The sequence below is a fragment of the Phoenix dactylifera genome, chromosome 16 (assembly GCF_051530095.1).
Source record: "Phoenix dactylifera cultivar Ajwa chromosome 16, Ajwa_hap1_PhDact_Kaust_v1.1, whole genome shotgun sequence".
NCBI lineage: Eukaryota > Viridiplantae > Streptophyta > Magnoliopsida > Arecales > Arecaceae > Phoenix > Phoenix dactylifera.
This window is the reverse complement of record NC_143205.1, coordinates 17079850-17106926: the sequence shown is the minus strand read 5'-3', so window position 1 is coordinate 17106926 and position 27077 is coordinate 17079850. Positions and strand designations below refer to the sequence as shown.

Sequence of the window (27077 nt, the reverse complement as noted above, 5' to 3'; positions counted from 1 at the left end):
TATTTTATAAGAGTATACATACAAATATCAATTTTAAGAGGGTATTCATATAAATTATAATATTTAGAAAGATATGTATTAAAAAAATAGAAAATTGTGTTGGTGACAAAAATAATTTTCTCTCGAAGGGATAAAAAAGGGCCACACTTGCCATATATTGCATAGCTACCTTTATGCACCAAAGGATTAGAAAGAAAATGGTGGATAAGATTGTAGAAAAGTTAATCATGGAGCAAGAGGATAATACCTTTTATGATTAATGACTCTAGGGAGCTAGGCTGCAAATGAAATTAGTCGATTATAGACATCAGATGGATGCTGGTGTAACCATTCACACTTGCAAATGCATGAATGTATGCGGTTAGGACTTTTTGAAGGAGAGAACTTTTGATTGAAATGTTAATTACTTCCAATCATTGATGACGGAAAGATTACTTTGTGTTGACTTCTATTTTTTTTTTTTTAAGAAAATGGAGGAGTAAGATTCTCCCCCAAATAGTTTTATTAAACAAAAGGTGCTATGATAAAGTGTGTACAGTTCGGGTAAAGTAGGGGGGAGATGTCAAGGTGTGCAGTTACAAGGCCCCATGCGACGTCGAATCACATGTAAACCCTAATGGGCTGAAATCAATCTTTTCCCCTGGTGGTTTTACCTGCCAATATCTCTACTTTGTGTTGATGACCGAGGCAAAAATTGCTTACAAGGGATAAGATCCTTGCTTTATAACTATAAAAGCTTATTAACCAAATCCAAATATCAGTCAAAGATACCTCGAGTTACCTAGTAGGAGGATCTGACGACAAGCACTCATGGTCAATGTTTTTAGAACTTAACATGTTTCAACTCACAACCTCTCCTTTGTAGTATGCAATTGAAGTTATTTAAATCAAAAGTGACTGACCTACCTTAGCCAAGTAATTGAACTGAAATCTGTAGAACTGAATGTAGGGATAAGAAAGCCTATTTGGGTCGATATAAGTGGGCTGAGCAGGAGCCCACTTGGCTGCAGTTGCTTAGGCCTGGCCAAGGATTCAAGCTTGGGTTCGGACTTGGTTTTCAAACCCAAGTAAAAAATCAGGCTCAGCTCGGGTCCAGCTAAAGGTTTGACCCAAGCTTCACTTAGGCCGGCCCATCTCAAACCGTAACCCGTTCCCCCCCCCCCCCCCCCCCCCCACCCACACACTCTCTCTCTCTCTTTCTTAGGCCCATTGGGCTTAGGCCGAGCTTCTACTCAGGCTTGGAGTCTTTCCAAGAAAATTTAAACTTAGATCTAGCCTGAAGTTATATATATATATATATGTATGAGAGAGAGAGAGGGGGGAAGAGAGCATTAATTGGAGGGTGAGTAAATGTGAGATTGTAAAAAGACATAAAGTATCCTTAAAAGTTATAAAAAGTCAGGATACTTTTTGTCTAATGAAAAATGGGTAGATTGATAACCTACCATAACAGAGAGTAGGTTATCAATCCCCATATATCTATATATATATATATATATATATATATATATATATATATTCAAGTTTCAAGGTAGACCTAAGATATGTGGAAACCTGCCCGGTCCAATTTCAACCTAATCCTGGACCAAGTTCCCTTCGAGCAAATTTTCCCTTCATCAACCATTTTGGAACCTATTTCAGCTCCATTCGGGCCAACCAAACACCCGAAAAGAGCTCTTGCCGAGCATAACTAAATTTAGATGATGCCTAGCAAGGGGCAACCAAATCGGTCCTTAAAGCAAACTTTTTTGAAAGCAAAATCTAAAACAGTACAACTCATTTTCAAAAATTCAACCATGTCCTTGCTCAAAAATCTTTCTTGCTGCAAAGTTTAGGTGGTGAAAGTTTTGGTACAAGCGGGCATATGTGCTAAAATTTCTGAACTTGGATATTGTCGCTAATAAATTTACTGAACTGACTTTGCACTTCAATCATAAATCTTCCATTCCATGATACGTTCATACTGATTGCTGTCAATGGGCCGGGCCAAGATTTTAAGCCAGGCCCAATTTGACATCAAACAGCTTCGAAAGCAGCACGTGCTAGAGCAAGTGGTCTGACACGCGTCAGATTTTCGTTTGCGAAAGATGCTATGCAGTGTAATGGCCGATGCGGCAAAGTCCTGCCCAAGGCCGAGCTCGCTACTCGGCGGAGATCGGAGTCGTTCCCACCTCTGTTTCGACCCCCGAACCGAAGGGGAAGGCGTTGATTCCAAAACTCCGACTCCGAGCTCGTCCGGCCGCCGCGTTCGCTGCGAAGATGATCGTGTGCGTCGCCGTCGTGGGCCACCAGGTCCGTACTCCCCATCTCCTGCCCTACTCTCCTGATCGTATTCTGACGGCCCTGATCTGTGGCACAGAACAACCCGCTGTACCTGCAGAGCTTCACGGAAGCCGACGATGCGCTCAAGCTTCACCACATCGTCCACTGCTCCCTCGACGTCATCGACGAGCGAAGTCCTCTCTCTTTCCCCCATTCACCTTAGATCGAATAAAAAACCCTTTCTTTTGTGTTCAAATTGAGTATATTATTCCCTTCATTGCTTCGATCTTCTTTACGTTCTTTGTGTTTTTATGTTGCAAAGATTCTTGAAATTTCTTTGTTAAGACTGGAAGTTAGCAAAATATTGCTGATTTGAAATTTTATTATCATGATCGCTAAATCTCCTTGTACATGGGAGACTGAATTCCTTGATCATTAACCAAATGGCAGAATTATAACTTTCTGTAGGAAGTTTAAGTAATTCTTGGATGAATGGTTTTGATTTGTGCATATTCCAGCAATCCTACAAATCAACATATTGAAAACTTCATAATTTAGCCTTTCCTTTTTTCCCCCCTGTAGATTAAAGCCACATCAAATTTTTTACTTGTTATGCTGGAGCATTTAGACTGCATCATTGTCTTTGTTCTGAAATACTAGAGAGCAATTTATAAGTTTTAACAGGCGAGAGCCGATGGTGTAATCTAAAATGTCCTCAATTTTACTTGTTGGTTTTTATTTCATTTGTGAGAAAAAGAAAAGCCTTGCTCATCATAATCTCTTTTAGATGTCAGACACATTTATCATATCCTTGAGTAAAGTTTTCAACACTCTTATATTGCTTAATTGCATACACCCAAATTTGGTCATCTTTGATGCCAACATCAAAGCCAATTTTTTAGCAAAACCGTATTTGCTGTAGTTGTTTCATTGATTCCTAGTGCCTCTTATATTCCTTTTACTATTCTGCATCAATTAGTTTCTGAAACTTTGAGTTACGCATGTGCAGCTCCATGCTTAATTTTGTGAACCTTAAATCGTTGATAGAAATATGCTTGTGTATGTGCCTGTGGCAAAACCAAAGAAAATGAGCTTCATTGATGTTCAAAGTAAATGGCCATCGTTTTAAAGCTGCATATTTAAGATAGTCCTTGTTACAATTATCTATTAATAGGTTTAGGTACTGTAAGTTGGAGCATAGTAAGAGAAGGATTGCATTGTCTCCATTCTTGATTAAACTGATACGTTCTATTTTTGCCTCACCAGCTACGATATTATTTCTTGCTCCTTGATTTCAAATAAGTATATAATTGGACAAATATGTTGTCTTGGAGACCTTGATGTAGGTGTCAGGTTTTCTATCATAGATTGCAAAATGGACACATGTTTTCCTTCTGTTTGTGGGTTACCAGAACTCACACTTCTGTGGGAAGTGTCGTTACAAGGATTCCATTTTTTTTTTGTTCAGTTAATATATTCCTTTCTCTAATTTTGTAAGACTAGTACTGCACTTTTTTTTGTCCAGTTAGTATATTCCTTTCTCTAATTTTGTAAGACTAGTACTGCACATCTTGCTGGACTCCTTAGGAATGCATGCCTTTACACATGAATCATTTAAGATGTTACAATTTTTGATGTGTGTTCCGATGTGGATTGAATTTACCTAAAAGTATTTAACTAGTATACAAGGAATACTGGTGCCTTACAGTCATGGAATATTAAGAATTTTGTTGATTTGTGAAGCCTGTTATCTGCATATAGCATGTGGTACTCAAAATCTAGAACATAAATTCAACTCTATTATGATGCCTGAGTTAAGTCACAGTCACAAAGCCCAATTTTTGATGAGTATAGATGTTATTGCATCACGGAGAAGGAAACTATCTAGATATTTTCAGAAGATTAAATGATTTAAAAATAACTGAAAGTTGGATATTTCATAACAAACCTATCTATATATGCATAATCTCTTAGCTAGGCTCTGACAGATGAAACAAATGCAGCAAATAATTCATCCAGAAGGGACATAGAGAAAATATCAGATCTTGATTTCCTTATCCTTGAGTAAGTTGCAAATGTTAAGAGAGTAATTGTTTGTATCTAAATATAACTTATTTGCTAGATCAGTTAAAAATATTATTTTACAGTTATGTAAATAACTTAATGATATTCAATTTTTTTCCAGAACATACAAATTGACAATAAAATATGTAAAACTTGAATTATAAGAGAAATAACGAAAGCTTTGACCATTTAGCCTCTTGGCTTTTAAAGGCCCATTGATGTTGGGGAAGTAGAGGACATGACATTTTATGAGAAGTATCAAGTGGTCCGTGCAATTCAGTGATGTCATCATTACATAGCAAAATAATGGTCAAACATTGTTATGTCGCACTATGAAGTATGCATTGATCCAAAGTCTTGGCATTTTTAGATACGTGGAATTGAAGTGCCAAGGCTTAAGTGCTTTTATTACACCAAGCCAAGAAAATGATCTTTTAGTGCATGCCTAGTTAAGGACCCATTGATCACTGAACTTGAGTATCTTTTTACCCCTTCTTATCCCTAAAATATGGCTTGCATTTTTTCTGTAAGCTATTTTATGCTTGGTCACAATTACAAATTATGTCCGCAAGATCTAGTTGGATTGGCCTTTTTTTTCTGAGAAAACGGTGACAGAAATCACCACCAAACTTGGATTGGCTTTTGGATCCCAACAATCATGATTATGCTGGACTTGTTCTTCAAATTAATGGGGTTACGACATGAGAGTGGAGGGAAAGCAATTTCTCGACTTCAATCCTTTATCCCAGTGCATTTTTAGCAACTCATGTCTTTCTTGTTTGGAAGAGTTCTGCTAGTGGTTTACACCAATTCTTCAGTAATGTTTTCAAGGTTGTGGAACACAAATGCACCCTGGTCATTGTGGTTTTCTCCATAATTCTCCTACTGCTCTCAAATACTCTTTTTTCTGTTTCTAACTCTCTGTGCTTCCCTACTTTTCTACTAGATGTCATTTCTCTTAAAGTGGATGTTGCTGATATTATTGTATATCCTACCTTTAATGAAAGCCCACACTAAGCGAATTTGTTGTAACTAGTTTGTTCAATAAAATTTGGTGATCAATATCAGTGTCACATTTTTCCTGAATTGTCCTTATGGGGTGTTCATCTCGTAGATTATGTAAGTATTTTTGGTAGTTTTGTGGTTATTGATTGGGTTACAACTTTAACTATGGTTATTATGCCAACCACTTGGTATTGGTTTTATGGTTGTAACAGGACATAGCTGCTTAAATATATTACTCAAGATAATATAAATTTTTATGTAGCTTTCTGCCTTATTTGTTCCTTTTCTGTGGCAGTAAATAATCCTAAGAAAAGTGGACCTACTTTAAATGAGGCATTTCTTGGTCTTCTGTATCCAACAGAGAATTACAAAGTGTAAGTCTATTGGGGTCACTTCTTTGTTGAGTCTGATATGCAGATATTGTGTTCTTAGAGCATCGTACCCTTTGCAGGTATGGGTATCTGACTAATACAAAGGTCAAATTCATCATGGTGACGATTGATCTAGATGTCAAAGATGCAGATGTAAGAACTGTAAGTTTCCTACAAAGGATATTCATCTCTTAGTAGATCTGCATCTCTTACTAGATCTGCATTCTTTACTCCACATTTAGTTGATTAAATTTGATTGAAGGCGTTCACATGAATGTAGACGTTCACATGAATGTAGACTTACCATTGATAATTTGGTCTTAGGATATTACCAGCACACTCTCATTGATTAGTCTCTTTTGCTTTCATGAGTCGCAGAAATTCGAATAGGTGCTATCTTCATTCTTTCGTCTTACAAAATCATAACTATTGCATTGATATGTAACATTTTTTAATTGGTATAGATAATTTCAGCTCGCTGATATGAGTAGCAAGATTATCTGAATGGTAATCAAACAAGGATTGGTGTCCCAGCCTGTGCCCTGCATTGCATATCTTGCTAGTGTCAGAATGGAATGTGTTATGGCTGCATGCCCAACTCCCTGCAGGTCATAGGGAATTTGTGCCCCTGCATGCTAGTGCATGCTAAGCACTAGCATGTCACTGCATGGCACAACACATTCTGCAAGTGCCAAGCCGTCGCATGGCACTTAAGAATGTTATTACTAAGTATTTCAAAGTCAGAGCTTTAGATCAAGTATGAAACATCACATGCTATTATGTACATATTGCAGGATGACCAAAAAGAGCTCCCCTTCCAATTGGTTATCATTAAGAAATAAAGAACAGCTTTTTTCCAAGTATAGTCTTGAGTTGATGTAAGTAAAACATGAAGGGGATAACTAGAAAAAATTTTCCCCTTGTAAAACAATAATAAGCATTGCCCTAATCTAGTGGTGAAGCCAAAATTTTGCTATAAGTGTTTAGTTTTAGTTATTGAAATTATGTGCATATACTTTAAAGAAACAGAAAATTTGTGCATACAGTATGTAATTTAAACAGTTTGACAACATTAAAAAGTATAATTGCCACCTAAACACTTAAACAACCCAGACAATCAGATTCCGTGGTAAATTTTGTATTTTGTATCATAGATTCGCTTACCGATTTAGGATGCATTCAGTAGGAGTGCAATTTTTTCATGAATCACAATAGTTTAGTTTCTTGCTTTCTTAATCCAAAAGCATGTTTTAGATGGTATTATATTGCATATTATCAAACTTATGATGGAATTAGGGGTGGAAACCAGTGGGTTGGGTCGGGTTCACCTCATATATCAAAGCCCAATGGCTTGACCCAAACCTTACCCGACCTGCTTAGGGCTAAGGTATGCCTGATGTGAACCCAACTCACAACCAACCCCACCAACCCGCAACTGACCTGGGTCAAGTGTAAGCAACCTTACCCTGCCTGCAAAAAGGTTGTTTTTGTATTTCGAACTCAAGACCTCCAGGTTATCATGGAACAACTTTACGATTGCGCCAAGACTTATGCTCTGCTCAATGGCTCATATGTTATATAATTTTCTATATATGTGTGTGTGTGTGTGTGTGTGTGTGTGTGTGTGTGTGTGTGTGTGTGTGTTTGTGTATATGTATGTATGTATGGATGACCATCCCATGACCCAACGGGTTAAGGGGCCCTGACCTGAACCCGGCCCAACCCACCGGTGGGTTGGGATTGGCTGATCCATACCCAAACGGTGAACCTGACGGTCTAGTTAGGTAGGTCCGGTCAAGGCTGGGTTGGTAGTTGGCACCCCTAGATGCTATACAAAATGCCAGAAGGCATCGTTATGGAATTGAAAATTTAATATTAACTATTGTTAGGGGCTACAATGAAACAGATGAAAGGAAGCAATATAGATCTTGCAGCTGTTTTTGTCTCTTCCTCTTCTACTACTACTATTGGCCTGCTACTATTATTATTCTTCTTTACTGAAACATAGCAGTATAGATGTGCTGCAATTGCAAACAAATCAAAACCTGCCTATAACCTAATGGATTATGAAAGAATTGCACATGATATTGCTGCTTCTTTTCATCATTTAAAAAACCGAAATATATGTCCAGGATAGTGTAACATATCAAACCCAGCGACCCAGTCAGTGAATGTGAATTACATTAAGTGAAAACACATCAAAAGCAAAATAATATACAATATATGAGACAAAAATAGGTATCAATACATACCTGCTCTGTGGGGGTGATTTCACTCTGCTGATCCAGTATTATAGTCCTGTTACCGAGTGGTTGCAGTATAGATCTGCAGCAACTTTGAGCAAATCAAGCCCAGGCCGGTATATATATATATATATGGATTAGTTTGAAATAAATGAAAGCTAAAAACCATGTTGGTTCAGTGCGAAATGCATAAACAGTAAAAGAATGTTAGTACAATTTAAAAAAAGGGGCGAGCATGAGATGCTTTGCTGGAAATTTATTCAGCCTAAGAATTCAATACTTGTTATTTAGACAATTTTCTTCTCATTATTCTATTGCTTAATGACATGAAACCCTACCATCATCTATACTTGGTAAGGATTTAGCATTTTATGAGTGGTTATCTGGTTCAGAACTGGGGTGGATTTCAAGTTGCATGTTAACAGGTAGCATATAGCAGGTAGGTGTAACGGGATAGTGTTTTAAAGGTGGGCCTTTTGAGACTGGAACCTCCTCTTGTTCTTTACAGAATAGGAAAAAAGGCCTCAAGGCTGCACCCAAAAAACCTTTGTAGTGTAAAAGCCAATCTTTAGAGAGAGGCTTGGAAAATTTGGGTGAAGGCCCAAAACCCTCGCCATGTTTGTTGGTTTTCTTTCATTTGAACTAAAACGTTCTATTTTTTCACTTAAAACATGAGTTTACTTAAAAAAGGGCCCTGTTAGTATTACTGTTACTTAAAAAACCCCAAATCCCTATTCTTGCCATGATTGGGACTGCAAAAATAATTTTGTGATGAAGATTACCTTGTTCCATACTTCTTAAATGCCACCCCTGTTGGCTGCAATTTTTTCTATTGCTATTTGAAGTAAGTACTTTTGTTGCTGATAAAGCAGACAGTTCCAAAACTTATAAAGCAGACTGTAAGTTCTAATTTTAGAGGCAGAGGCTTTTTTTCACTCTATTTGAAGCTAGAATGCAAGAAGGCTGGTGAGCAGAGCGTTGGCATAGAATTTAGGATGAGAAAAACCTCCATCCAGTGGGGAACTATATTTGAATGAATTTCTCTCTGTCATATAAATCTAAACGTTCTATTTACTTAAGTTACATCTAGACTGCTGCCTTGTGCTGGTAATGTCACCTTGAATCCAGATTACAATCTCAAAGAATGTGGATTTTTTTATTGATCATTTGAAAATCAACTATGGTGCCCAAAAGAGTGGGAGCTAACTTTTGATGATTACATTAAAAGGTGACCAGACAATGAAATCAGCTCAGATTTATTTGCCTATTAATGTAAAAACTCGGCCCCTGAACTAAAATAAGGCAAGGCTTTGGTTGTATTCATGGATAATACTGCCTTTTCTTTTTGGTTATCAAAATTTGTAATGCCTCTACGGTGAGGGCCTGTGTTACAGGTTCTGCTACTATGTTTTTTTGCCTTGGGACAGAAGCAAGATTGTCTCTATTTCCTTGTCAAATGATAGATAGACTAATTTTCATATTTTTCCCAACAGTCCTTAAATATTGTGGCAGTGGCCCTAAACACGTATAGTGTCCCATCAAGCTATTGGCATCCACAGGGACCTAAATTTCCAAGGAAAATGTACTATTACTTCTTGTATAAACTGGTGTACGTACTGTGTTTTGATAGGATATAAATTGCCTCTTTAGAAAGTTAAACAGTTATTATCAGTTGTTCAACTATTCTAGTGGTTATAGGTTCCATTTTTATTCTTCAGTCAGTCTCCAGATAATTGAGAACAAAGCTTTTGAATTTGCCACAATATATCGTTGTTACGATCATTAATTCTGATCTTTATGGTTGCTCAGTTTTTTAGGAGATTTCATGCCGCATATGTAGATGCTGTCTCCAACCCCTTCCATGTTCCAGGGAAGAAGATCACCTCCAAAGCCTTTGCGCAAAGAGTCAGCAGCATCGTCAAGTCATTTGGGTCGGGTGCAACTACATAAGAACTATTTCATTTGTGAGCTTAGGCTTAAAAAATCAGTTGCATCAGTCAAATTTTCTTATTCGTGCCTTCCTGCCTCACCTACTTCCGTAGATTCCACCATATAAGCTTTTGGCAAAGTTGTTAGAAAAATATATCAGAATGAGATATTTGTCACATCATGTAATTGTAAAATGGCTGATGTTATGTATGAGTTAATTCTTGTATTGGATTTACGAAGCAACAGCCTCTTTGACCTGTTTTCCGCTACTTTTGCTGTCCTCCTGTGGGTTTTTTTTTAGATTTCAGGAAATGAAGTGAATGATATATCATGATGTTTTTTTTTTTTTTGGTCTTCAATTGGATACCTTAACGGATCATGGAATCACGTCCGCCCAAACTATTTTGTGCAGGGATTCTGGGATATAGTTCTGGAAATTTTGAGGAATAGCTAGACAGGGACACCGAACAAGTTAAAGCTATGAAAGAGATAAAGAAGACGTCCAACAAACTGGATGTGGGCAATGAAAGACGAATTGAGTATTTTTACCTCGAAGGACTTCTTGCCTTACGATTAAACAATTATTCTATGCTATTAAGACGAGTTGAGAACTTGAGATAGGAAAAATACCAAATTTTAGAATAAATAACAAAGTTTGACCTAGTTTTCATCGTTTTGGGGTCTCAGAATAATAAAATATATGCAGTCTTATCTGAAACTTTTTTTCCTCGAAACATTTACCATATAGTTAAACAATTATCTCTATATTATTGGGATGAGTTGAGAAAAAAAAAAATCCAAATTTTAGAAAAAATGGGCTAGCTACAACTCCAAGCAAAGTCATCAAATTTATGCAACTTTATTTGTGTGCATTTTTCTATTTTGAGTCGTGGCACAAGTCGTAATGGAGCATCCTTTGCGTCAAACCTCATCTTTAAATTTTAGAATATTAAAATATAATTTTCAAAAAAAAATAGAATGATACATGTTCTTAGGTATAGATTTTCGTACTGACACCCCTCTTCTACATGCACCATAGTAATTTGACATCAAATCATAATATTATGATAAACTAGAGCTTGCTCTCGTGTTCATTCTTCTGTTTTGGGTTCGATTGTTGGATATTTTTTTTAAAAAATATATATATTTGAATAACTATAACATGATGGGTCACTTTCGTTTTTTTTTTTCAAAAGAAAAACAACGTGGAAGAAGAAGGGTCTACCATGGTTGATGTGCAGAGTGCTGAGTGACTCAAAGTATGTGACCTGTTCATCCTCGGAAAAAAGAGATGAGATGCAACGATTGTCCAACGCATCTTTGAGGACCAGATGATAGAGAGAGCCCTTGTTATGCCTATTTCTTGGGAGGATGCCCCTGATAGAAGGGTCTGGAGAACATCTTGTAAATCAAGGGTGAGGGCTAGTGACCTCTATGATCTTTATAGAGCTAAGCCCACGCAAAAGATCGGCGGTGGTTGGATTTGGAAATTCTTTGTTCACCCTCAGGTTGCTTTCTTTCTTTGGAAGGTGGTATCATGGGGGTGCCTTCAAACTAAAGGTGTACTATGTGGTAAAGGGTTGAGACTCCTGTCCATAGGAGAAGACGGTGGCCCACGCCTTATTTGGTTGTCTTGGGGTTAGGTAGATTTAGAGGATGGCTAGCCCTGACTAGAGCTTCTAGCAATCCACCTCCCCCGTTACTGCTTTCCTTGCTTACGTGGAAGGAACCATAAGAAATCTTACTACTGTTCATTGAGGGGTAAGGGCTGCATATCTTGTCTACCACATCTAGCTTGATAGAAATGCTCGGGTCTACAAGAATAAAAGGCACCATCCGAGGCTAATGGTCTAGAGAGCCTTACCTTAGGTGGTCAAGTTCTTTCGGTCATCATCCGTTGGCGGCATTGTGATTGCGAGGGACACCTGAAACTCCCGCTTAGCTCTTATAGCGATCTAGACGGTTTTCATTCGATGAGAGCCCCTACCCCCAAGCTTTCGTACGATAAATTTCAATGGTAGTATATTTGATGGAGGCAGTAGAGATGGAGTTGAATTTGTGATTAGAGGTCCCAACTCTAAATTTCCGACGGCTGGTGGTAGCCACATCTTTGATGTCTTTATTCTCAGTACGGAGTTGAGGGCACCCTAGGAGGATATTACCTATGTCGGGCTCACCTTGGGGATGGACCGCATTCAGCTCGAATGTGACTCTATTATGATGATTTAATGGATTTAATGTCACTTCAAGATACTGTGTGGACATCTTCTGTTGCAGAACATCTTCACGCTGACTAGGGACTATACTGCATTCCAAGCTTCCTATGTCTATAGAGAGGTGAATAGGACGGTAGATTAGGTTGCCTTCTATAGCATTCAAATGACATTCAATGGCATAGCTATGGGACCATACCCTCATTCTTCTTTTTTTTATTTTTTAATTTTATGGAATGTATTCCTACTAAATATGTGCGATCTTTTCTGGGAAATAAAAAAGGGATAATTGATCACCGGAAATTGATCACCGGGAGTTGAACTTGGTAAAGATATTGGACGGAAGATTTTAAGACCAGTCAACCGGGACTTTTTGTTATAGCGGGGTCTTTTGAAGGGTGGGAAATTAATTACCCCTAAAAAAAACAACACCCCATCTGAAACTTGCCGTACAGTTTTCCTCGAACTTGCTGCGGTTGAGAAGGGACGCGCTCAACTCACCCATACACAGAAATTAGAAAAATTTGCATCAAAAACTCATTTCCAATTTATTTATCGCCCCCCCCACCCCCCCACCTCCTCAACTCCGTTGGCTGCTTTCCATACCGCTTCTTCTCACCACAACCACCACCGGCGATGGGAGCCGTGGCCGCATTGAGATCATCGATCGGGCTGTACCGCCGCCTCCTCCGCCGCGGGCCCCCACCAATCTCGTCCTCCTCCGCCGCGAGGCCCCACCAATCTCGTCGTCGTCCTCCTCCTCCTCCTCGTCCGCCTCCGCCGCCACATCCTTCGGCGGAGGCCGCGTGTTAACGGATCGAGGAGAAGAAGAAGAGGAGGACGACGATGACAACGACGAGAGGTTCCGCCGGAGCGCCGAGTCGCCGCGCGCTGCTTTGACTCTGCTGGACGAGCTGCTCCGCCGCCGTGAAATAATCCTGGGGGGGAGGAACTCGAATTTCGTGAATGGTCTCCATCCTCGTCTCTCTCGTACTGGGTGATTGTTGTGTTAGAGGGAATTAATAAGGGAAGGCTAAGCAATTAAGGTGGTGCAAATGGTACGGCTAGCTTTCCAGAACTTAGTATGTTCAGGTATCGGACATGCCGAGATGCCCCAAGGATGGCAAAATGCATACCGATTTTGTATAGAAAGAAGGCTTACAACTATCACCCAACTTGGCTTCCTTCCTGGTCAGCTCTAACCTATATATTAGCAAATTAGGTTGGGATATATTCCATCGCTAAAAACTTTTTCCATTTTGGCACGACAGAGTTAAGCACGACACAGATCTTGTCCATTTTGGCATTTCCTGTCTTCTGTTATATACCCATCCCATCCGCTATCTAGCTAGGTTGGATTCCAGACTTCCGAGAAAGGTAGTGAAGACCCACATCCTTCGAAACTGAACCCTTGCCCCTTGCCTGAATTTAATTTTTTTCTTAAAAAATCCCTATCCAGCTACACCTTTTTGGAGTGTAGATATAATCTTTACCCTTCAGTAGCATGGCCTATATCAAAAAATGAATGCATAAAATCGGCATTCTTTAGTCTAATCATTGAGGAGGTTGGTGGCTGGTGTACGACATGATATATTTCAGATGCTCTCTGTGCTTTCACGTACTTGGTTACTGGTCTTCAAATGGCCATGTTTATACAAGTAAGCCATGTTGCTTTGGAATAAATTCTTAATACTACTCTAGTCGCCTCGGACTCATTAAAAAAAAAAAGAAAGTCACTTAAAAGAAAAGGAAGGCTTTAGGAACGTTTTGCTTGAAACTTGAAAATATCCAATTTACAGCAAGGATGGCTTACATAACGGGCATTTTTTCCAACTAATAGTTTTCTATACATCATGTGACATCAAGGCTCTTGCATTAATCTTTTCTGAGAAACAATTTGTGTTTGCCTTGTGAAAACTAAGAGCTCTTCCAAGTTAATGCGACACGTTATTTCCTTCGCATCCATCTGCAAAAAAATTTTTGAAAAACCACTAGGACCATGGAATTACGTGACACTTCCTACTCTCCATACACCATGGTAGCCGTTGCCAGCAGTAAAGATACGCCTTCAGGAAATTTCCAGACAGCTCAATTCCAGAAATTTCCAGGAAGCTAGTCGACCTCAGTCGGCAATGTAAGAGAGCCTCTGGGAGTGCATCAAAAATCGAAATAGAAAGAACCTTCTACTCTACAGAAATTGACCATTGACTAAACAAACATTAATTCACTCTAACCTCTATTGCTACTGATCTATTCTTACATCTATAACAAGGGCAATTATCTGGTTGTAGAAATGCTGTCCATGGTTTAATCTCGAGAAAAATGGAGCACCAAATGCATTAAATTGATCTTAGTTTTATCGTTTTCCATCATTTTTGGTTCTTGCAGACAAGGAATATCTCCCTCCCTCCCTCTCTCTCTCTCTCTCTCTCTCTCTCTCTCTCTCCCCCTCTCTCTCTCGGAATAAATCGATCTGTGTGTGTGTGTGTGTGCATTCTCAGATTTGCATGGCTACTATATCACATGCAACATCAGACGTCCACACATGCATGAGAAGAGAAACAAACACCAAAGTCGACATCTCTAAAACACACAAACAAACCTAAGATGACACAAATAACATCCCATCGATAAGAATTTCCGCCTAAAATCTACTGGCCTGAGTTGATAGAATACACCATCAACTCTCGCACATACTAAAAATAGCGGGAATAAAAGATACAACCAGGCTACTGTCTTCCAACTTTCTAGTTCCCTCCTTTCATCCTCTTCTCGCCGCGCTGACGCTCTCCTCCAGTCCGCTTCTCAACGCCGTCGATCGGAGCCGTGACCGCATAGAGATCGGCGATGAGGCGATACCTCGGCCTCCGACGCCGCGGGGCCCCACCGATCTCATCCTCCTGCTCCTCCCCCTCCACGTCGTCGTCCGCCTCCGCCACCATCGCCATCGGCGGCGGCTGCGCGTTGACGGATCGGGGAGAAGACGACGACAAGGACGATGACGACTCGCCGCCGCTGCTCTCGCTGAGTTGGACCAGCTGCTCCGCCGCCAACAGCTCGGTCTCGGTGAAGGAATCGAGAGGACGAGAAGGAGAGATTCGAATCTCGGGAAGGGTTTCTTCCATCGCCTCGCTCTCTCTCCTTTTTCCAGGTGCTCCTGCGAATGGGAAAACCGGCTTATATGACGGGTTCGGGTAATATGTCTCGCGGGCGATTTTAAGAAAACGGTCAGTTCGTATGTGGAGAATGGACAGTTGACGGCTAGGCGAGTCGAGGGTTGACACGTGGTGAAGTTAGGTTTTGTCGTGGTGTACCGGAAGGGAATGTGACGCACCGTAGGTTTGGGTGGTGTAGTATAAACCGGAATGAGATATTTTGTGGTAGAGGAAAAGGGGCATAAGTTTATACAACGAATTCTCCTTTGGTTTTGAAACAGGCAAAAGCAAGGCAAGCTGCTGAAATAAAGCCCAGTATAAATGGTACCAATAAATGCAATGACATGGTTCCACTGCTATGATAATTACTTTATATTCCTATTCTATCCCGTTCAGGATTTCAGATTGTCCAAAATATAACTCTTGGATTTACTCCTTCGAGGACCTTAGATTATCAGGACCACAATAGAATTATAATTTTTTTATATAAATAACACCAACTAATTAGGTCGATAGATTGGATACTGAATTATATCCCATCCTAACTCTAATTTTGATGAATCCTAATTAAAAAGAAATAAAAATAAGACAGAGAAACCGTATCATATATTATTTGTTGCATGACTAAAAGTAGAATTGGTGATGTATAGATAAAAGACTATTGGGACGTAATATTTTTACGGTAAAGAATAGTAGATCCGATGTTCAAAGAATATAACAATAAAATGATTGATGATGACAAAACTCCTAAATTTGAGAATCTTTTAGTTGGGTTATATTAAGATGCATCAATTAAGGTCAAGTTATTTAATATTTGACCGCATCATATTAGTTTCTAAGTGGAGTCAAGCAAGGTTAGAAAAAATGATATCATTGTCCCTTCCTTCTCCACCCCGTTATTAGGAAATAAAAATCGCTATTATAGGCGGGTTTCAAGCAGGACCCATGTAGTGTTCCATCAATATTTAGATACGACATTAACACTAGAAGTCGAGCAAGATGGTTTATTTTTCTCTTAAAATTTTTATGAATTAATCCCCGTACAATTTTTCTTTTTTTCTTCCTCAAATTAACTCACAAGGCCTAATAACTAGACTAAATGGAGCCTAATCAAGTTGAGTCGAAGGCCGATCCAGCCCATTTACAAGCCAGGGGAAATAGGATATCGTTGAGCTGGTCTTGAATTGGCTTACTTTAGACCTGCTCGTATTGGCTGCGGCCAGCCAATCCATAAAAACTAAACTAGGTACGTAATATTGTGGAAATTCGCATATGAAACCTTGTACTATTGCTTAGATGCGAAGAACACCTTATGGTAAACGCCATTGAGAGCCGTTGGAAGGAAAAACAGAGGGAATAAAAGAAACGTATCTGCAATCAAACGAAGAGAAAACCTCCCTCGCGTTCAAACACAACCTCTTGAGCTTCTCCCAAGAGAGAAGAGGACGTCCCGGACATTCAGTCTTTGCAATGTTACGCTGTAATAATTGGAGTTATATGACAAAGTCACCCTTAAAATGTCATAATAACAAATACTCTTGAGCACTTCTTATTAATTATTTTATTGGCCTTCTTCTATATATCCCACAACCTATTGCTTGACTCTAATACATGACCTATCAGCAACAAGCTCACCTTCATCTGCTCTTCTCCTAAAGAAATTTATAAGGAGCGCCCTTTTTATCAAAAAAAAGATCACCGTTCTTATATAACACCGCTGTCTTTCTACATTCATTGGTTATGTATGTTTCTTTCTTCAGTCTATGAACAGTTGACTACAGATCATGAGAACTTGTCTCTCCTAATTCTATGTTAACTATCAAAATCGACATAATAATTGTCACTTTTAAGATCCTATGTAAAAATCCGGGCTATTAGATGACTGAACACCATGAGAGTCCTTAATCTATTTGACGTGGACGTATTATTCTTCAATACCCACTCTTATGTGTAGAGTTTGAGGGACCGAACCTAAAAGAAAAAAAAGAGACGTAGAATCTAATACCACATTAAAATCTTATCTAAAATTTTGGACTTTTAAAGTGAAACTATTATTCATCAATAGTTACAATCATTCTTTGTTTTTCTTTATAGGTGCTCGGTCTATCTGGAGGTTGCATCTTGTATATATAGACGAAATCTCCGCCCTCTTCCACTTGCCAAAGAAGATATCCTCTTCCAAAAACTTTTTGCTGAAAGAGCAGAGGCATCTCAAGGAGAAATTTGATAGCAACACCTCTTTTGTGATATTTGGCTTAACCTTTGTTTAAATTTATGGCATCCTTTTTCTTTTCTTGCCCCATGTCCTTTCTTGCCTTTATTCCCTTGCTGCCATTTCGTTCTACCTATTCTAGTAGATCCAAGCTCATGTCAAAATTATTGAAACACAAGGTTGGCAGTGTATTTTATCACATCACTTAGATGAACAATTTTCATGACATAATAGAAATACTAGACTTTTAACATAATAGCTTGTTTATTAATAGATCCGCTTATCAGGTGGGCTGGGTTCGAGCCAAAGTTCTACATCATTTTGTCAGGCCCCAGTCCGGCCTTCCGACCTTTTCCTTTAGGCCCGAGCAGTATTGTTTATCGGGCTGGACGCTAGCTTTTGGATCGAACCTCGGGCTTTTTGACTTGTCAAAGTTGCCCATCTTTTGAACTTTCTGAGCTTCAATTATAGTTCCTCGTAAAATATATCTATCTAATCTTCTTCATAGTATATGAGATAAATATATGCATTTCGATGTGCCTAAAGAATTTTGTTTAAGTGGTCACAGGAAGGGTCCCACGAAGCATAAGCAGGCAGCCCCTGAATTGAAAAATTCTTTTGGGACCATCCGAAAGTGATCGATGAGAAAAGCCGAAGAAAGTTGGCTTGGCGGATAAAATGCTCCTCTACTGTGAATACATCATCCATGACACTGACGCTGCTGCTATGACGAATGTATCCGGGCTGCGGCTGCTCTGTACTTCGACATCATCAACCTTGTCCTTTCTTTGCTTACTGTTTTCAGAGAGTCTAAAAGGGTGAAACACGGGTGTGACGGCAGCTGAATGGATGAATGCATATATTTTTACCATGAGAATCCCCTTTTTAAAATTATGTAACCAATATTGTTCTTGTAAAGCTTTTATTTTTTTTAAAAAAAAAAATTGCTCAATGCAATGTTGTTGGACTAACTAGAATCATAGTGCAACGTTTTCTATGTGGATTTGAAGAATGTTTACCTTTGCAAGCCACTGCTCACTACTTTGCTATGCTATGCTTGTGAAGGTTAGTGCAAAAACAACCTAACTAAAATCAAGCTTGAGGCCACCAAGGTGGTAGCCTAGTGGTACTGGGCAGCAATTCTAACCACAAGGTCCCAAGTTCGAATCGCTGCGGCGACGATTAAATTGTGGACCGGAGCTTACTACTTTGGCCACTGCTTGGACTTGTGGTGTAGGACCGCTCTTGAACCGCTAGTAGCCGGGGTGGTGCCGGGTGTGACGTACTCACACGTGGGACTCGAGCCAGAGCTCAGAGGAGTAGCTAAGCCGGGCCCACGGGTGGGGAAGGTATGAGTAAAACCGGTCGGGGTGCCCAATACACGGCCATTTCTGCCCGCATCGAATATTCTCCTGGCGGGGTGGGGGCCCAGTGGGGGCTGCTACGCGGGGGTGGGCTTGTCCCTTCCTCCCCCCTACCCCTTTTTTTAAGCAAAAAAAAAAAAAAAAAATCAAGCTTGAGGAGAGGAGGCGAGGAGCCGACGGCCGGTGGGGGGTTGTCAAGTTGAGGGATGGGAGCCTCATTGGTGGGTGGGGGCCGATGGCCTGGTGGGGTGGGAGGTTGTTAGGTTGAGGACAGTAGGCGCTAACCCTAGGTGTTGTCGCCTTCGAGAAATGAAGAAATGAACCCAAAGCCTAACAGGATTAGCCCCTAAGGGATGTAAGAGCTAGGAATAGAAATGTAATATTAAAAAACTTTTAAAATACTATGGTATATTCTATAATATAATATATTTATTAATTTAAATAATTGGGCTTGGGCAGGGCTTAGATTGGGTCAATATAAATCCAAGCCCAGCCCATTTGAAGAATGAGCTCAAGTTTTAGACTCAGTCTAGTCTGTCGGGCTGAAAAACCAAGCCCAGGCCCATCCAAACGCACCATGCTCAGGGCAAGCTGCTCCGGATTTGAGCAGGTCTATTTACTGGTTAAGATTATTGTTTTTATTGAATTCGCATTTCAGACGGAAAAAGTAAAAAAGATATAAAAAAAAGCACTTCAAATATATAAAACATTTTATTTAAATATACTCTTTAGGAAGCAAATTTTCTTAGCATGCTAAATAAGCTGGGTTTCAGATCTTGGATACTATGCAGACGTTAGAGAGCTTTGCATGATTTTCTTCATTAGATTTTTTTTTAAAGATAAATTGAATAAAATTACTTAAAATTATCAAAAAATATAAAAATATATTTTATGAATCTCTTCATACCCAAAAAAAAAAAAAGTGACCAATGATAAGATTGCTCCAATATAGTATTATTGGTTCGAAACATAAAAATAACTTTTCTACCCATGGAGATAAAGACGATATATATATATATATATATATATATATATATATATATATATATATATATATATATATATATATATATATATATATATATATATATATATATATATATAGATATATATATATCCTCTACCAACTCACAGTGGGAGCCTGCACTCTCTTTTGATTCTTTTGGATAGAAAATATCGGATATCGAAAACAATAATAAAAATGATTTACATTATGAGGCTAATTAACCAGCAATTAATTTAACTCCATCTCCTAATTTCCTAGCACAGGATCATGTGTCATTAAGGCTTTTTTTTTTTTTGGTGTACGTCATTAAGGCTTTCGCATTTATGTTTTGCAACAAAGAATCCGTATTTGATGCCCTGGAATCCAGGAACTAACTCTAAAAAAATTAATGCAAATTAAAATTGCCTCTTTTATAGGGAGCCGCAAGGAAATTTCGAAAAGGCAATGAAGCCGCAGATTTTACACTGCTTTTATTTTCATATCATGGCAGCGGTTACAACTTTAAATACTCACAAGCAGGAAGCCCGTGTACGGCACATTTCCAGATTTCTTGTGAAAGTCTGGAATTGGATGGCTCAGCCAAAAGATGCCACAAGGAAAACATCAAAACTCAAATTATTAAAAAAAAAAATCTATTCCTCTTATCTTGATCCATTTAATATTCCTCTATATCCTCTAATGCTAATATTATCAAATATGTGATGCATAATTGAGAGATTGTACGAGAGCTCTCGGCTTCTGAGATGGGCCGCATGATGGCCGTCCGAGCATGTACAGCTCCTCGTAGTGCAAAAGATGCACAGAAGAGAATTAAAATTTATATCCATTTTGTCGTTAAGCATGTGGATATAAATTCTTGGTTGTATTATAGATTTAAATCTATGATAAATCTTATAGGTTAATGACAAGAATCCATGATGTAAATCTAGAGCCAAATGAGGAATTTAAATTAATGCAGCATTGATCATAGTTTTATCATAAACTGAATTTTGGGTTGTTGCAGATAAGCAAAATATCTCTATCTCTTTTTTGTTTGGAAATTCTTCCATTTGCATTTATCCATATCACATGCAACATCAAACGTGCGCATGAAAAGAGACAAACAAAGTTTCCTGCAACATCATAAATGTTGAGCTTTTTAATATTGCAGGGAAGTTGATGCATTGGGGCTCAACCAAGTTGGCTAAAACATGCCTCTTTTTTTTTATATCAAGTCACAAAAAAGTAAAAAGTACAATGAGAACGGTAAATCTATTATGGACGTCCAAAGAATCTCTCCGGAATGTCGCGCAATAAAGGAGGCGACCTAGTCTGCTGCTCTGTTCGCCTCCCGGAACACATGTACTGTCTGAAATTCGCCCATCTCCTGAATCAGTCTACGGGTCTCATGAATGAGAGGATGACCGTCACCATATCTGTCCACTCTCTGGATACAGTCGTTCACCATGGACTCAGCATTATTCTTCAGGCCTTCAGAAAAGTGAGAAAAGGGCATCTTTAAATGATTAAGGCCCGGACTTTGCCCACCAGGCATAGTTTGGACTTTGGACCGATGCATGAGGTTGCTTTCTATCCATCAAGGCATGCCGGCAGACTTGGACCTTTTAAGGCCATCAAACCAAACACTTTAATGTAACTTCATAAGAGGAAATCATTATATTCACAAGCCTGCATCAACACCCTACTCTTCCAACAAACTCTCCTTTCCCCCTCCATCAAAAGCCATGGACTCTAATCTCACCTCATGCGCCACCCTCTTTGCCATCTTCCTTCTGGGTCTCGTCGCCCAGCGCCATGTCGAAGCCACCGAATACACGGTGGGCGACGAGGTCGGGTGGGATATAGGCACAAACTATTTCTCCTGGTCGCAGAAATACAAATTCTCAATCGGCGATGTTCTAGGTTAGAATATAGTTGTCTGCACATAAACTCCTTAATGTTTCCACGAAAATTTCTTTAGCTTATGATCATTATAACAGTGGTTCTGTTTGTGATGCAGTTTTTAAGTATGAAAAAGGGCAGCATGATGTGTGTCAGGCGACGGAGGAGACGTATAGATCATGCGATTCCACGTCGGGCATCACGAAGACCTATAACAGCGGAAATGATCGAGTGAACCTTACAGAGGCAGGGAAATATTGGTTCATCTGCGACTTCAGCGGCCATTGCCTGGGTGGGATGAAGTTTGGCATTAGCGTCGCAAGCGCAAGCGCAAGCCCGCCAAGGGACGACGTGGGCTCGGCGCCACCACCTGAGGAGCAGGGCAGTGGGGCAGCCGGCGAAGGGGCGGAGAGGTGGAGGATAGGGTGGGTGCTTGGCTTGGCTATTGCCTATTGGTGTTTGTTGAGTTATTGATGAAATGATGACCGGTGGTGGAGTTGCCGTCGCTATTATAGACTGGGTCATAGTTGGTTGGCTCAACATAGCTTTCTTTGTTTTAAAGAAAAATGTTATAATTGATAGATTCTATTCTTTTTTTTTTCCTCCATTTGGCCCATTAGAGGGTTTGATTAGTGGTGGTGGAGTTAGCTTAGGATATCATCGACTAAGTTCCAATTGGTTGACTCCATTTCCTCCTCTGAAAAAATGTCATTATTGATTGCTTCTATTCATTCTTTTCTTCTTCATTTGATGGCTGAGCTGTTTATGCCTTGGTGGATTTATTTGTTTCTTCTTACAATTTTTGGTTGGTTATGACTGGACAAGCAGGACTTGGATTGTTTTGTTTTTCAGTACAAGACTTCCACAACGCTTGTTATGACTAAAGAATACCTGCAGCCTCCCTGTCCTTTCCAGAGGAATTGGATCATTAAAGTTGGCAACATCATAGATAAGTCTGACACATGTGACTGGCCCAAGCTGGTCAGCACGGCATTTAAGGCGCAAAAATATCAGCCATGTTCACAATTTCTAACTCTTTGTTGGGCTTCTGTCTTAAATCAAAACTCAAACTGAAGAAATTTTTAGTAATTGTAAGTTTAGGCTTGTTTGGCAAGTCTAAATTTTGAGCCTGAAACTGATTGACTGATATCTTGCTGATCAGGCCATTGACCTAGCTCCTGAAGGACATGATGATTCCAACTCGAAAGATTATTCAGAATGTAAAAATACTATTGCCTTGTATTTTTATCAGATCAAATACTCTCATGACAGCTTTGTCTTACTGTTATTGAATCCATCAGTATATATAATGGCTTATGATTCATAACTGCTATTTAACCTGGTAATTAAACATCATCATGTGGCAGCTCTTTATCTGATAGAAGCTGTTTCTCACTCAAAATTCCCTCTCGCCGCATTCGGTTTCAAACAAGGGTAAGCTTGCCGCTCAGCCGGAGAGCTATTTGTTGTTTCTGGTCTGTCTCAGAATGATTCAAGTGGTTCATGGACAATTTCAGCTTGCACTAGCTGTGGTTTGGGGATATATAGATGTAATTTCCCCTTGGCTTGATTCGAGAGTGTTAAGGTAGATTGATGCAGTTCAGGTTAAGAGAGCCGACCAAATTACTATGATGGCAATAGTCTGGGCCTGGTTTAGCAGTGATCCTGGCTTCAATTAGCTCAATCTATGCTCATTAGCTCAGGCCCGGTCTGAAGATTAGCTTTCCAAAATTTTCCATGGCATCTGACCTGAGAACCCGGTGCCAAGAATGCTTAAATCCAGACCTGGGAGTTTTATCCTTTGATATACTAGAATGAGTTTTGACCTGGAGCACAATAAACATAAAAAAATCTGTCTTGCCAAGTTGTATGAGCCAGGAACAGTATAAATAAACATTAGAAATTGCTACCCGTAGACTTTAGGCCTTGTATGCTGCCACTACGAGAAAACTATATTAAAACGAGTACAACTATATCCAAAATACTGCATCAGCCTGGGATTAGATTGGAATTGGATTAGTCTCCAGGCTATAAAAATAACTTTTCCTACCTTCCTCCTTTCCATCCACCACTAGCCATGGCATCCCATCCCATCTTATATTACACCATCTTTGCAACATTCTTGCTGGTTTTCTCAGCCAATTACTACCATGCGGGAGCAACGGAGTACACGGTCGGCGGCGAGGAAGGATGGACTTATGGACAGAACTACCTTACCTGGTCCCAGTCATACAACTTCACCGTCGGCGATGTTCTATGTCAGACAACCCCTCATTGTCCCCCCTTCTTTTCTTCCTTTCTCTCTCTATATCTACATATATGATACAACCTTTTTAGCTCATTCATTCTAGTCTCAAATCTTTCTGAACACTTGCATCAATTGCTTTGCATCCAGATTTCAGGTATGTTAAGGGGCAGCACAACGTGTATCAGGTGGTGGAGGAGGCGTATAGGTCCTGCGACTGGAGGAATGGCGTCATAAGGATCTACAGCACCGGGAGCGATCGCGTGAGCCTCGCTGAGGCGACGAGCTATCATTTCCTTTGCAATATCAAGGGGCACTGCAGAGGTGGCATGAGATTTGTCATCAACGTTGCGAGTGCGAGCACGACCCCAGATGGTGGCAGCAGCGGAGAAGTCTCGCCGCCACCCCCGCCGCCTCTGCTGCTGCCGCCGCCGCTGTCTGGGAGCAATGATGCGGCCGGAGGAGGGATGGGGTGGTGGTGGTGGTGGTGCCTTACGGTGTTTGGTCTTGTGACTTCTTCTTAATTTTTTATGAGGGGATGACATGGTCTCGATTGGTTTACTCCATCATGCATTTCTCTTCTCCATTTGACTTGAGCCATTGTGCCTTGCGTCAATGAGCTTCTACTTGATGTAGTTTTTGGTTATGTTCTAGTTTGGATGGTTATGTTACCCATGAGTGTGGAATTTTCTCAGATCTTGTCAGATGTAGCCACTTGCTTAAAAAAAAGGAATTAATTTCCAATTATTTATAATGGCTTGTTGCAGAGGTAAGCCAGCACGACATTATTACAATTTTATCATAATGCATACGTACAGACAACAATAAAGATGTAAGAACATAGAAAACTTTGCTTCCACCAACAAACTTAAACCGAATTACAGAAATCTAATCGAAAAGGCATAAAATGCCTACTTATAAAAGTTATATATTTTCTAGGCTTCTGGCCTTTTCATGAAGTCGTCACAAAATTAAATACACCATACAATCCTATTATAACTATAATTTGGGACAGCATGACATATAAGTTAGGATTTCCAAAATATATAACTTTTTTAGATAGATGTTTTAGGACTGCTAAATCATATCCATTGAAGTCCTGTTTCCTAATACTCCAATCGGCACGTCAAAGTTTAACGTGATCGAAACTCTAAGCAGAGTGGATGAAAGAGTAACAGCTATATGGAGAATAAAGTTCGCTACTCCAGGAATTTGATATCTGCTAAAGCAAGCATGGTTTGATTGGAGCAATGGATGCTCAAGGGAAAGCTTGGCCCTGTTCCCAGTTTAAGAATATTAGAATCACATCTTATCCCAGGAATAGCTTCACTGGAATAGTGGAACAGGACAAAGGCACATAAACTCTTACAAAGGATGATTGAAGCGCATGGCCGGTAAGGCAATAATCTTTTGCCCTCAAAACAACATTTCCGCTCTATCTCCCAAAATATATATATATATATATATATATATATATATATATATATATATATATATATATATATATATATATATATATATATATATATATATATATATATATCATAATTTTTTTTAAAAAAAGATAGGACGAAATCCAAATCATAAACCCTTGCAAAGGAGAATTAAAGCCGTAAAGTAATAATCTTTTGTCCTCAAAATAGGATTTCTGCTCTATCTCTCAAGAAAAAAAAATGATAGAAATAATATCATAATTTTTTTTTAAAAAAATACGATGAAAGAATCAAAACCATAAACTCTTGCAAAGGAGAATTGAAGTGCATGGTCGGCGAGGTAATAATCTTTTGCCCTCAAAAATAGGAATTTCGCTTTGTGTGTGAGTAGCCAATGTATATATATATATGTATATATATATATATATATGTATATATATATGTATATATGTATATATATATGTATATATGTATATATGTATATGTATATATGTATATATATGTATATATATATATATATATATATATATTTCTACTGTATCTCTCGAGAAAAAAAAATTGGAATAATATCATAATTAAAAAAAACAGAGAGTACGAAAAAATGGAAACCCTGATTTCCTCTCAATCTGAGCCGAAGAAGTTGGCCGTCCGTGGCAATTGATGGTGGTAGACGAAGTGGTCGGGGAAACGGGGGAAAAGCTGAGCGCTGGCTCACGCCGGCGGCATACACGTGGATGCATCCCACGATATAAAGCTCCCATTTCGAGGGGAGATGTCCGCGTATATTTTTCTATGCGGATTTGCGTCATCGTAGAAATTTACATGCGCGTCCGCACATTACGCATGTATACCTCGAGTGCACACCTCATCTTTTCCTATGCGGATTTACATCCGCACGGGGAATCTCTGAGCACGTCTGCATATGAGAGACGACGGGGATCACCTTTGGCTATAGCAACCTTAGCACGATCAAGCGGCTAGAATTACTTCTGCTCTCCGTCACTCTATCAGGATCAAGTGGCTATAGTTTGACCAACACTGCACGAGTGCACGATAATGGTCATCTCAAGGTGAATTTTGATGGTAGTCAGTCGGTGGATGGTGTCTCTGGAGGTGTGGGATTTGTGATCATAGACTGTGGGGATAGACTAATAGCCGCTGGGGGTCGTAGCATTTCAGGACCTACCGTTGTCGGGGCAGAGCTGCGTGCTGCTTGGGAGGGCTTATATTTTGCGAGGAGGGTTCTCGGTGCTGCTCGGGTGCTTCTCGAGGGAGACTCTTCGGTGGTGATCGACTGGATTCTGGGGGTGGATAGGTACGGTGATTGCCATCCACTCATCCTTGAGACTAGGAGACTAGCTCAGGAGATGGGTGACTTTCATGCTATACATGTGTATCGGGAGGCGAACAGAGCAGCTGACTGGATCGCCTCCAATGTTGCCCGGCATTCGGGAGGGTTTCTTTGGACATCAGTAGCTGATAGTCCCACCCCGTTGTTCTCTTTACTCTCTTTTGATATGGCTAGATGTACTCTAACTCTTTACTCTCTTGGCTTGGCTAGATGTACTCGAGTTAGAGTTTATATGAAATGCCATTTTTACCACAAAAAAAAAAAAAAAAAAAAAAAAAAAAAAAAAAAAAAAAAAAAAGGGAAAAGAAAAGAAAAAGGTGAAAAGTTTAGATTCAAGTTTTGG

At 39.5% G+C, this 27077-nt stretch overlaps 3 protein-coding genes across 4 annotated transcripts; all 3 read left to right on the top strand.

Moving 5' to 3' along the window:
• Positions 1 to 2109: 2109 nt before the first annotated feature.
• Positions 2110 to 10143, top strand: LOC103718898 (SNARE-like superfamily protein). Of its 2 annotated transcripts, none has more exons than XM_088712559.1 (5): positions 2110 to 2292; positions 2360 to 2456; positions 5627 to 5705; positions 5783 to 5855; positions 9755 to 10143. In XM_088712559.1, exons 1-5 carry the CDS (start codon positions 2110 to 2112, stop codon positions 9893 to 9895), a joined length of 573 nt encoding a protein of 190 aa, XP_088568685.1. In that variant the 3' UTR covers positions 9896 to 10143. The 2 variants fall into 2 exon arrangements, with proteins under 2 accessions (XP_088568685.1, XP_088568684.1); XM_088712558.2 differs by having other exon boundaries at positions 2113 to 2292; positions 5783 to 5864.
• An 11321-nt stretch (positions 10144 to 21464) lies between these two features.
• On the top strand, positions 21465 to 22427 carry LOC148699770 (stellacyanin-like). The gene is made up of 2 exons (XM_088712718.1): positions 21465 to 21726; positions 21824 to 22427. The coding sequence occupies exons 1-2, from the start codon at positions 21549 to 21551 to the stop codon at positions 22177 to 22179; spliced, it is 534 nt and encodes a 177-aa protein (XP_088568844.1). The 5' UTR covers positions 21465 to 21548; the 3' UTR covers positions 22180 to 22427.
• A 923-nt stretch (positions 22428 to 23350) lies between these two features.
• LOC148699769 (basic blue protein-like) lies at positions 23351 to 24957 on the top strand. Its single transcript, XM_088712555.2, has 2 exons — positions 23351 to 23963; positions 24101 to 24957. Exons 1-2 carry the CDS (start codon positions 23783 to 23785, stop codon positions 24472 to 24474), a joined length of 555 nt encoding a protein of 184 aa, XP_088568681.2. The 5' UTR covers positions 23351 to 23782; the 3' UTR covers positions 24475 to 24957.
• Positions 24958 to 27077: the final 2120 nt, after the last annotated feature.